The sequence below is a fragment of the Ostrinia furnacalis genome, unplaced genomic scaffold (assembly GCF_004193835.3).
Source record: "Ostrinia furnacalis isolate ACB-3 unplaced genomic scaffold, ASM419383v2 OfSCF2576, whole genome shotgun sequence".
NCBI lineage: Eukaryota > Metazoa > Arthropoda > Insecta > Lepidoptera > Crambidae > Ostrinia > Ostrinia furnacalis.
The window spans coordinates 470,127-481,600 of record NW_021132815.1 but is presented as its reverse complement, the minus strand read 5'-3'; the positions used below and the strand labels follow the sequence as shown (position 1 = coordinate 481,600).

General features: G+C 40.1%; 1 protein-coding gene across 1 annotated transcript; it reads right to left on the bottom strand.

Moving 5' to 3' along the window:
* Positions 1-379: 379 nt before the first annotated feature.
* LOC114355925 (uncharacterized) lies at positions 380-11,343 on the bottom strand. The gene is made up of 2 exons (XM_028308973.1): positions 9,041-11,343; positions 380-2,826 (listed from the first exon to the last, which is right to left on the bottom strand). Exons 1-2 carry the CDS (start codon positions 11,130-11,132, stop codon positions 1,172-1,174), a joined length of 3,747 nt encoding a protein of 1,248 aa, XP_028164774.1. The 5' UTR covers positions 11,133-11,343; the 3' UTR covers positions 380-1,171.
* Between the last annotated feature and the right edge of the window lie 131 nt (positions 11,344-11,474).

Below are 11,474 nucleotides of genomic sequence, written 5' to 3'. Positions count from 1 at the left end.
TTATTATGATTCTAAAATACAAGTATTTATAACTAAGCCAACATATCTGATAATGCAGATAAATATAAACTAATTAGTTGCTATTTATTAAGATACATAAGCTGAAACTAATTGCACAGTATTAGCATTCCAATTGTATGCAATATATTTGCTACTCTCAGTTCTTTGCCAAGACCATATTGTGTGCGCGACGGCTGTACTAAACGCTTCTGAAATTTACGTTTTCATAGAAACATAGTTAAATTTGCTTGTGATTTCGATAGATAGAATACAGGGTAATTGAAAGGAGAGCACAGTAAAATAAACTGTGATTTGGAATAGAGTTCCAGTGACTTGTTGTATTTTTATCTCAACCTTTGAAAATGCCTCATCAATAGTTGGTGTGGCGTGTAAATAGCCACACCAGGCGGGATCTTAATCGGAAGTCCAAATTACGTTTCCCAAATGATTTTGCCTGCAGAGGAGAAATAGTTGGTCCCACTAACCTCTGAGCCAATCTCGGGTCCCCTTCCGTCAGCTCGACCACTGCTGGGCACCGGGACACTCCGGGATGAAGATGGATCGGCTTCACTTCCCCTGCAGGGGGTTCGGGTCACGAGCAATTTGGGCTTTGAATGCGTAGATGGTTTGCGTAGATGCGTTGTGCGTTATGATGCGATTTGCGGGAGATAAAAGTGCGGTTTTTTCACTCGCGAGACTGCGAAGATGTGCGTTGCGATAAAGATTTTACGGTGAAGTGTGTCAAAGCTTGACGTTCAGAAACGCCAAGAATGACCACAGAGATGTGGAAACCAAACAGTTTTCTACCTGCAGACAAAACTATTCGGGAATTAAAAATAAGAATAAAACTGCGTACATCTGCGTAACCATACTCCCCGCCTTGGAAGTTCGCAGAACCTTTCAAAAAACTTACTAATGTGAACTTAATACGTTGCAATCCTTGCAATGCAACGGTGTAAATTCAAAGAAGAAAAAATAAATCAAAAGAACTCAGACCTCGAGTCTAATAACTTAACAATAAAGAATTAAATGCGTTAAAGTAAAATATATTATTGCGTAGGTACTGGGTACAACTTCACGACAGGACGTTTAAGGTTACCATATTTGGTCCTAACCCTCGCTACGCGAGTGACACCATCTGTACCAGGGTACACCTCAGAAATGTTAAAAGTTAATTAAATGTGCTAGCCTTATGTTCAGGTAAATCAATACATTCAGTAGGAGAAAAAGATGCGAGAGGCCACTCCGATGGTAGCGATTGCATCCATGTGGGTCCTTGCCACCATAAATCGTTATTAACGAGGTGAGAAGGCAATAAGCCTCTAGAGAGACAGTCACTCGGATTCTCTTCTCCTCTGACATGATGAAAATTATCTGGAGGTATATTCTCCTGTATTTGCGCGACTCTATTGCTCACGAACACCGACCATCGATGCGGTGACGAGCGTATCCACGACAATGCGATCGTAGAATCAGAAAATGCGTATATATTTGCGATAGGAATGCGTTTGCGGTAAGTATCAGCCACAAGTTTTACTAACTTGGACATTAAAAGCGCTGCGCACAACTCGAGACGCGCGAGCGTTTGAATTTTTGTAGGCGAGACCTTTGATTTGGCACATAATAATCTGACTGTTATATTTTCCTGATCTATCGTCTGCAAGTAAACAACACAACCGTAACCATTCATACTTGCGTCGCAGAAGGCAACGATATTCACAACAGAACTATCAGAAACCCCAATATGACGTGGAATTTTCACAGTGGAAACCAAGGGTAGCTCTTGGATTAATGCAGAAAAACGTTGTACTATTGTTTTGGACGGTGTATCGTCCCAGCCTGCGTTACTAAGCCAAAGCTCTTTAATAAGCAGCTTAGCGTATAATATAACCGGAGCTATCAAACCGAGCACATCGAACAGGCGGGCCACAACCGAAAGAATATTCCGTTTTGTGCATTTCTCAATCATCTGAGATGCTTTAAAATGGAAGGAATCATTTACTGGATCCCATGAAAGACCAAGGATCTTAGAGGAGACATTGTTTCCTTCTGAAAAGTTTATAGGACTCTGGTGTGACTCAGGGAGATTCTCCAATAACGTACGAGAGTTGCTACACCATTTGACTAAGTCAAATGCACCGGACTTGAATAGCGAGATCAATTCTTGCGCCAAACAAGCAGCAGTCTTCTCATCAGGAACAGAATGAACGAGATCGTCCATATAAAACTTAGTCTCAGCAATACTAGCTGCGATAGGATATTCTGTGCTCAAGTCAGACGCTAGCTGTCGCACAGTGCGCATAGCTAGGAATGGACTTGATTTAAGTCCAAATGGGACGCGGTTGAACCGAAATGTGCGGATAGGCTCATTGCCATGAAAGCGATACAATATCTTTGAATATTTGCGATGGTCATCAATAACACCAATCTGCAAATACATTTGTTTAATATCAGCCGTAATGGCTATTGGAAAAAGTCTAAAATCAAGTAATAAAAGAAACAGATCGGCCTGTAAATTAGGACCGACGTGAAGAACGTCATTCAAGGACACACCAGTGTGTGTCTTCGCGCTCGCATCTAGTACTATGCGCGGCATGGGTTTGTCAGGTCTCACGACGGCGTGGTGTGGAATATAATATCCCTCATCAGCGTTATCCGAAGTAACCTCAGACAGGTAATCGTTATCAATGTAATCTTGGATCACCTTATTATATTGCTCTTGCAACGAAGGATCCTGTTTAAACTTCTTTTCCAGGGCCATAAATCGTCGCTGGGCGGGAGTGCGTGAATTGCCTAAGTTACTAGGATCTTTGGAGAAAGGTAAAGATACGCAATATCTACCGGTGTCATCTCGCGAGACAGACGATGCGAATAAATTCTCGCAGATCGTATCTTCCTGGCTCAAATAACCTTTGACCGGTAACTCCTCTAATTGCCAAAACTTATGCACCATTTCATCTAGCGCCAATGCTGAGAATGAAGTTGCCATATTATTAACACCTTGACTACCTCCCATGAGCACGTAACCAAAAGCAGTAGACAAAGCTGGCGGAGCTTGTGAGCCAGAATCCACTCGATTTCCCAGATAAATATACGGAAATAGTTGCGCTCCTAGAACTAGGTCTATATTACCAGGCACATTCCAGGTAAGATCCGCTAACGGCAAATCATTCAAATACTCCATGTTACAATTCTCAATAAAGTGCGAAGGCAGTTGATCAGTTATAGAATCTACCACTAATGCCTGTATTCGGTATTTATTGTTCAAATCAATGCGCGACTGAATCACCATGTCTACGTATCCACGTATCGGCCTAGATGATAAACCAACACCCTTAACATATGAATTCGTAAGTGGAATAACAACTAAATTCAGAGATTTGCAACACTCGACTGTAATCAAATTGTTCTGAGAGCCATTATCTATCAAACATCGAATAATGCGTTTATAATTGTCAGCATTAGGCTGCATGGCATACACTTGCGCGGTTGAAAGTAAAATTGTAGAGGTAGGCTTTAAATTAGCGCTAAAAGACAGCGAAGAACCGCCTTGTGGTGGCTTCTCATTCGAAGCTGCGCTCCCCGCAGTATGGGTAAGCTGCACGGGTTCGCGACTCACTGCGCGCAATTCCGGGTTCGAGTCCATTGCGGCGGAATGAACCGGTGCGGGCGTGCTCATGTGCACAGCATGCGTATGCGTATTTTTGCGAACATCATCATTACTCGTCTCAAAATGCAAAAGTGTATTATGCTTCTTACCGCACTGTTTGCAAACTGACGTGGATTTGCAATTAGTTAACGTATGCAATGCGCTAAGACAGTTGACACAACTATTTTTGGATTTAATAAAATTAAACTTCGCTTGCGGAGAACTTAAACCTTTGAATTGATTGCAGTTGTAAATTCTATGGTTGCCATCGTTACAATATAAACAAGAGCTGTTACTATTATTTGCGTTTGACATAAAAGATTTATATAAAGTCTCAGCTGGTTTGTTCGAGCTGCGTGCGTTCGACTGCGAATTCGAACTATTGAAGTTATTAGAAAGTGTCAAAATCTTAGTTTGATCTTGCATGAACTTTATAAAATCATCTGAGGTAGTCAACTCCTTATTTCTTACTGAAAATTCAAAGGCGTGAGCTGTTTGCCCATCAACCTTGCGTAGGGCACAATGGAGCAATATGAAATCAGTCAAATCCTCTATATCTAACTGTTTTAAAGCTGCGACCGAAGAGGCATATCGTTGTATGAAAACATCCAAACTTCCCGCAGATGATGTACAAGTTTTGGAATCTAAGATGTTGCTTAAGTAATGGATGCCTAATCGACGTTTGTCCTGATATTTCTTTTCCAAACTGTCCCAAAGTACGCGATAGGTATCACCAGTCGGAATTATGCCTGCTGTAATTTTCAGGGCATTATGCGTAAGTTTCCCTACCAGATACTGCACACGCTGCGAGTCAGTCAGCTGGGGATTATGATGTATATTGGCCTTGAAGGATTCATAGAAAACCGGCCATTTTTCCATGCTACCATCAAATGATGGAATGTCAATCGGTGGTAATTTGATATGCATATGCGTTTCAACCGGCTTCGATGGCGCGGCTGAAGAGGCACTCATCTTGTTCCTCATCCGTTTTATGCGCGTGTATAAATCCTCAAAAGCTATCATTGGGCTATAGTCAGGCATAGCCGATGCGTTTTCTAACAGACTAAATTCGTTAATACTGTCTATAATAGCCTCAAATTTGGAATGTAATGCGTCAATAGATTCCGACTCGATCATGAAGTGTTCGTTTGACCGAGTATCCACAAATGATGTCACTTTTAAAGAAAGCTCGTAAATGCTATTAACCTTTTGAAATATCGCGTCTTTTTTTGCGTGAAGAATTTTCAATTTGCGTTGAAAATCCTCCATTTTGCGTATTATAAAAGTGCGTAACAAAAAATAAAAATATTAAAATTAATTTGCGAATAATATGCGAAATTGCGAATATGCGAAGTTGCGAACGTTCGGTCCAAAATTGTACCCAGAATAACCTCAGGTTCCTTAACCGTACCTATTGAAATTATAATGCGTAACAATAATGCAATAAATCCCGAAAATTATTTCGATAAAATAAAATCGTACCTAATTTGAAAAATTTTCCAAAGATGTCAGACAGATGTCAAAATTCGGAATTTTCTAGAAGTTTACCAAAATTACGTAAATTANGGGACCAGTGCAGTATTGAATATTTTTTAATCAAGTCATTAAGTCTCCACTGCAGGAGTGAACTGGCCAGAATGGTTAAGGAGACGTGATGCTCGCATATTTGTGTATTGTTCCATAGAATCGAGAGCCAAGGAACGTGGTTTGGTCCCTGCCGCCGCTTATATTGTGGGTAGGTAAGCCAGAACTTTACGAGTGCATAAGAATTCTTTAGCATACCACGAGGGGTAACCTGATGAGAATTAGAAATCATAGTTGAGAATATTTAAATACCTACGGAGAGCTCAGAGCACTAGTGAGACCTTTGTGACCTACTTTAAATCTTAGTAGAACTACTTAAACTCAACCTCCACTTCTTATTTTTCATTGTAGGCCAACCTGTAGACCCTGGCTATACCTATAGGAGTTGCAGTGATGGAAAAGAGAGTGGAATTATGCCCGTTTTCACCATCAATTCCTAATTTTTAAGTGACCCCTATGAAAACAACATTGATGGTGAAAACGGGAATCAGTCTCATAATTAAAATATTGGTAACATTGTTACGGCAAAAACAAATTATCCTTTAAATTAAGATTAATATCAGTCGATTCAATTAGTGTGATTACAATTTAATGGCTTTCTCATCTCAAATGACTTAATCACTACTTTGACCTTAAATTAACAATAGTATTGGTAGGAAGTGAGTTACATCTTTGCCAATATTTCCGCCTTATTGTAAATATCTGTATGTGTATAAGATTTAGCACAACTAATAATTAATTTACAAGTTATTTGTACATTAAAATCATTGAGCATTTATTTTGTACCGGAATCATAAGGAGCAAAAAAAGCTTTTGAGGTAGAGTCATATTTCCCATTCATGACGGTGTTATGGCGTAATTAATTACGTTCGTTCGTTCGTTTCAGCCAAATGACGTCCACTGCTCGACAAAGGCCCCCCCAAGATTTTCCATAATGAACGGTCCTGCGCTGCCCGCATCCAGGCTCTTCCCGCGACCTTTACCAGATCGTCGGTCCACCTAGTGGCAGGCCTGCCCACGCTACGTCTTCCAGCCCGTGGTCGCCACTCGAGAACTTTCCTGCCCCAACGGCCATCGTCTCTACGAGCTATGTGCCCCGCCCACTGCCACTTGATTTTAGCAATTCTGCGAGCTATGTCAGTTACTTAGGTTCTCCTGCGGATCTCCTCATTTCTGATTCGATCACTCACACAATTCGATCACACAAATAATTACGTACTTTATGGTAATCACAGATTAATTACAGGTACTAAAGAGAAAAATGACAAGGGAGCGTGGCCGGTGTCGCAGCAATATGCCCAAAAACAGAACACATTGCTCATGACAGCAATGATGACAGCAGCGACGTCATAATGTAAACAGTTTACATTGCTTGCGTAGTACTAAAGGTTATTCGCACGTTGAGTACTGATACCGCAGTGGTTAATGAGCACATATTTTGATTTCTTTATGTGTGTGAATTTCTAATGCGACACTGAGTTTTGAACTCAGCGCATTAGTTGGCATCTCTCTGTATCTGTATGGTGGTAATACATAGCTTTGTCCGGTGCCAGATACTATTCCTAGTAGGGTCATATACAAAAAGTCTCACCCAGCACTGCATTAAGAGTTAGTCGCCTCAAATATGCGAACACCAGGCCTCCCCAACCCGTCTGGCCAGCGTGGGGAGTGTAGGACAAATCCTCTTGCCTCTGGTAAATTAGAAGGTCCAGTGGTTTAGGCGTAAAAAGGTAATGCTATGGTCTCTTATTAAACGCTATACGGCGTACGTTGGAGGGAAGTCGAACCTTAACTCCTTCGATTAATTTTAATATGTATTTGTATTAGTGTGCTCTTATAAAGGGTTTAAAACTATTGTACCTACAGTCAACAGTACATCAGCCTATACATTTTGTTGCAAAATAACACTTAATACATCGTAATAAGATGCCACATTATTATGATTGATGTGCTGTCTGTATAAGATTTTAATTAAATACTGAAATCTTAACTCATTGGATCTATCTCACTGAGGAATGTACTATCATGAGTAGAGTATTAAAAGGATGCCAACGATTTCAAATTCACCCTGTATATCGATGACAAATATTAATGTAGGTAACTAAACTTTTGAAAGATGTACAGGATGCATTATGCTAAACATCTGTCAAAAAAATGACACAGGAATGTGATTGGTGTATCGTTCGTAAATCTAAAGGTCAAGGACAATGGCTACATGTTATTTTGGTTCCTTACTTGGTATTTAGGCGGAATTATCTCAATAGACATACGTTTATTGAACAAAAAAAAATGTTTGCCAGTCATCACTTCTTGGGTGTGTTGGCACGCCCCTGTGAATCAGTTACCTAAATCTAAACAATACACATATTTAACTAGCGGCCGCCCGCGATTTAGTGCGCGTGGACCCCGTTTTACCCCCTTAGGGGTTGAATTTTGCAAAATCCCGTCTTAGTGAGCACCTACGTTCTAAAAGGAACCCCCATGCAAAATTTGAGACTCCTAGCACTTATAGTTTCTGAGATTTCATGATGGGTGAGTGAGTCAGTGACCTATCGCTTTTATATAAATAGATAATGCGAATCAAGTCGGACTGACGACCTTATAAAGATAGAGAAAGACGCTGGATGCAGGCCGCTACCAACCGATTCATATGGAAATATTTGGGGAAGGCCAATAACGATAATGACGATGTAACAACATCATCGTAGCATAGGCAGGCCTTCTACACGGTGGACCGACGATCTAGTGAAGGTCCTTGGGGGAGGCCGTTGTCCAGCTGTGGACGACTTCGGCTAAAAAGAATGGGCGGAAAGACATTCGAAATTTTCTGACAAGGGAGACTGACTTTCTTCCGCCACTTCTTCTCAGCACCAGCCTACATGTTGTCCCGAAGTGGTGGTAGGGCAAGCTGCAATTGACATCCATTGAACCAACTAGGCTGACTCACAAGTTAATTTTTCCCCAAGGGTGGGCATTATGCATAAATTAAAAGAATTGAAGCCAATTCTGTGGTTTTACCTCACTCGCCAACAGGATATGGGAAAATATTTTAATAATGCTACTAATTTCATAGTCTGATGAACAAGACCAGTCAAATTAAGTATATTATGGACCATAAAGATATCATAGACTCTAAATGGACGCACTAAAAGTTCTGAATTTAGTATTTTACATAAATCTTTAAATTTTTGCGATCAGCTTTTGCTCACGTGAATTTCTGCCTGTCACATATAGACGTGTGTCAAAAACCGGAATACAAACTAGGTATCCTATGTTCCTATGTATGAAATAATGAATAAACATAGATTAAAGGACAATGTTCGTTCTCCATACATTGTTCGCCTAAAGAACCAACAATTTTGACATATTACTACCCGAAAGCGAAATAATACGATTCTGTGTGTAAGAACAATGATTCCTGATGGACACTTGCCATAAAATTAATGATTAAGAATATTAAATCACAGCGATTTTATAATATGTCGTTTATGACAACATGGCGTCTAATGTATTGTGTGAATGTATGAACACCGATTCGCGAAAAATGTTTTGTATTGTCGTCACGCCGAGTCGCAGCCAAATAGTATAAAATAATAGAACAAGTTTTAGAAATACAACTCGGCATTCCACTTTTACAATATGCCCACATATTGCACGTAAATAAACAACATGAATCGTAGGTTGTTTCCACCCTTGTCATCTGACACATGAAATAAACTCCTATTGTATTATAGATATCGAAGCCGAATCGTATATAATAATAGAATGGGTTTTGGAGATCACTCGGGGTTCCACTTTTATAAAAAGATACGCAATATCTACCGGTGTCATCTCGCGAGACAGACGATGCGAATAAATTCTCGCAGATCGTATCTTCCTGGCTCAAATAACCTTTGACCGGTAACTCCTCTAATTGCCAAAACTTATGTACCATTTCATCTAGCGCCAATGCTGAGAATGAAGTTGCCATATTATTAACACCTTGACTACCTCCCATGAGCACGTAACCAAAAGCAGTAGATAAAGCTGGCGGAGCTTGTGAGCCAGAATCCACTCGATTTCCCAGATAAATATACGGAAATAGTTGCGCTCCTAGAACTAGGTCTATATTACCAGGCACATTCCAGGTAAGATCCGCTAACGGCAAATCATTCAAATACTCCATGTTACAATTCTCAATAAAGTGCGAAGGCAGTTGATCAGTTACAGAATCTACCACTAATGCCTGTATTCGGTATTTATTGTTCAAATCAATGCGCGACTGAATCACCATGTCCACGTATCCACGTATTGGCCTCGATGATGAACCAACACCCTTTACGTATGAATTCGTAAGTGGAATGACAACTAAATTCAGAGATTTGCAACACTCGACTGTAATCAAATTGTTCTGAGAGCCATTATCTATCAAACATCGAATAATGCGTTTATAATTGTTAGCATTAGGCTGCATGGCATATACTTGCGCGGTTGAAAGTAAAATAGTAGAAGTAGGCTTTAAATTAGCGCTAAAAGACAGCGAAGAACCGCCTTGCGGTGGCTTCTCATTCGAAGCTGCGCTCCCCGCAGTATGGGTAAGCTGCACGGGTTCGCGACTCACTGCGCGCAATTCCGGGTTCGAGTCCATTGCGGCGGAATGAACCGATGCGGACGTGCTCATGTGCACAGCATGCGTATGCGTATTTTTGCGAACATCATCATTACTCGTCTCAAAATGCAAAAGTGTATTATGCTTCTTACCGCACTGTTTGCAAACTGATGTGGATTTGCAATTAGTTAACGTATGCAATGCGCTAAGACAGTTGACACAACTATTTTTGGATTTAATAAAATCAAACCTATCTTGCGGAGAACTTAAACCTTTGAATTGGTTGCAGTTGTAAATTTTATGGTTGCCATCATTACAGTATAAACAAGAACTGTCACTATTATTTGCGTTTGATATAAAAGATTTATAAGAAGTCGCAGCTGGTTTATTCGAGCCGCGAGTGTTCGACTGCGAATTCGAACTATTGAAGTTATTAGAAAGTGTCAAAATCTTAGTTTGATCTTGCATGAATGTTATAAAATCATCTGAGGTGGGCAACTCCTTACCTCTTACTGAAAATTCGAAGGCGTGAGCTGTTTGCCCATCAACCTTGCGTAGGGCACAATGGAGCAATATAAAATCAGTCAAATCCTCTATGCCTAACTGTTTTAGAGCTGCAACCGAAGAGGCATACCGTTGTATGAAATTATCCAAACTTCCCGCAGATGATGTACAAGTTTTGGAATCTAAGATGTTACTTAAGTAATGGATGCCTAATCGACGCTTGTCCTGATATTTCTTTTCCAGACTGTCCCAAAGTACGCGATAAGTATCACCAGTCGGAATTATGCCAGCAGTAATTTTGAGGGCATTATGCGTAAGTTTCCCTACCAGATACTGCACACGCTGCGAGTCAGTCAGCTGGGGATTATGATGTATATTGGCCTTGAAGGATTCATAGAAAACCGGCCATTTTTCCATGCTACCATCAAATGACGGAATGTCAATCGGTGGTAATTTGATCTTATGAGTATGCGTTTCCGGTTTTGATGACGCGGCTGAAGAGGCACTCATCTTGTTCCTCATCCGTTTGATGCGAGTGTATAAATCCTCAAAAGCTATCATTGGGCTATAATCAGGCACAGCTGATGCGTTTTCTAACAAAGTAAATTCGTTTATGCTGTCCACAATAGCCTCAAATTTGGAATGTAATGCGTCAATAGATTCCGACTCGATCATGAAGTGTTCGTTTGACCGAGTATCCACAAATGATGTCACTTTTAAAGAAAGCTCGTAAATGCTGTTCACTTTCTGAAATATCGCGTCCTTTTTTGCGTGAAGAATCTTCAATTTACGTTGAAAATCCTCCATTTTGCGTATTTATGAAATTATAAAAGTGCGTAACAAAAAATAAAATTATTAAAATTATTTGCGAATATGCGAAATTGCGAATATGCGAAATTGCGAACGTTCGGTCCAAAATTGTACCCAGAATAACCTCAGGTTCCTTAACCGTACCTATTGAAATTATAATGCGTAACAATAATGCAATAACCCCGAAAATTATTTGCGATAAAATAAAATTTTATAGGTAATCGTAATTTGAAAATTTTTCCAAAGATGTCAGACAGATGTCAAAATTTGGAATTTTCTAGAAGTTTACCAAAATAACGTAAATTATATGAAAAAATTATGCGAAAATTACTGATGCTA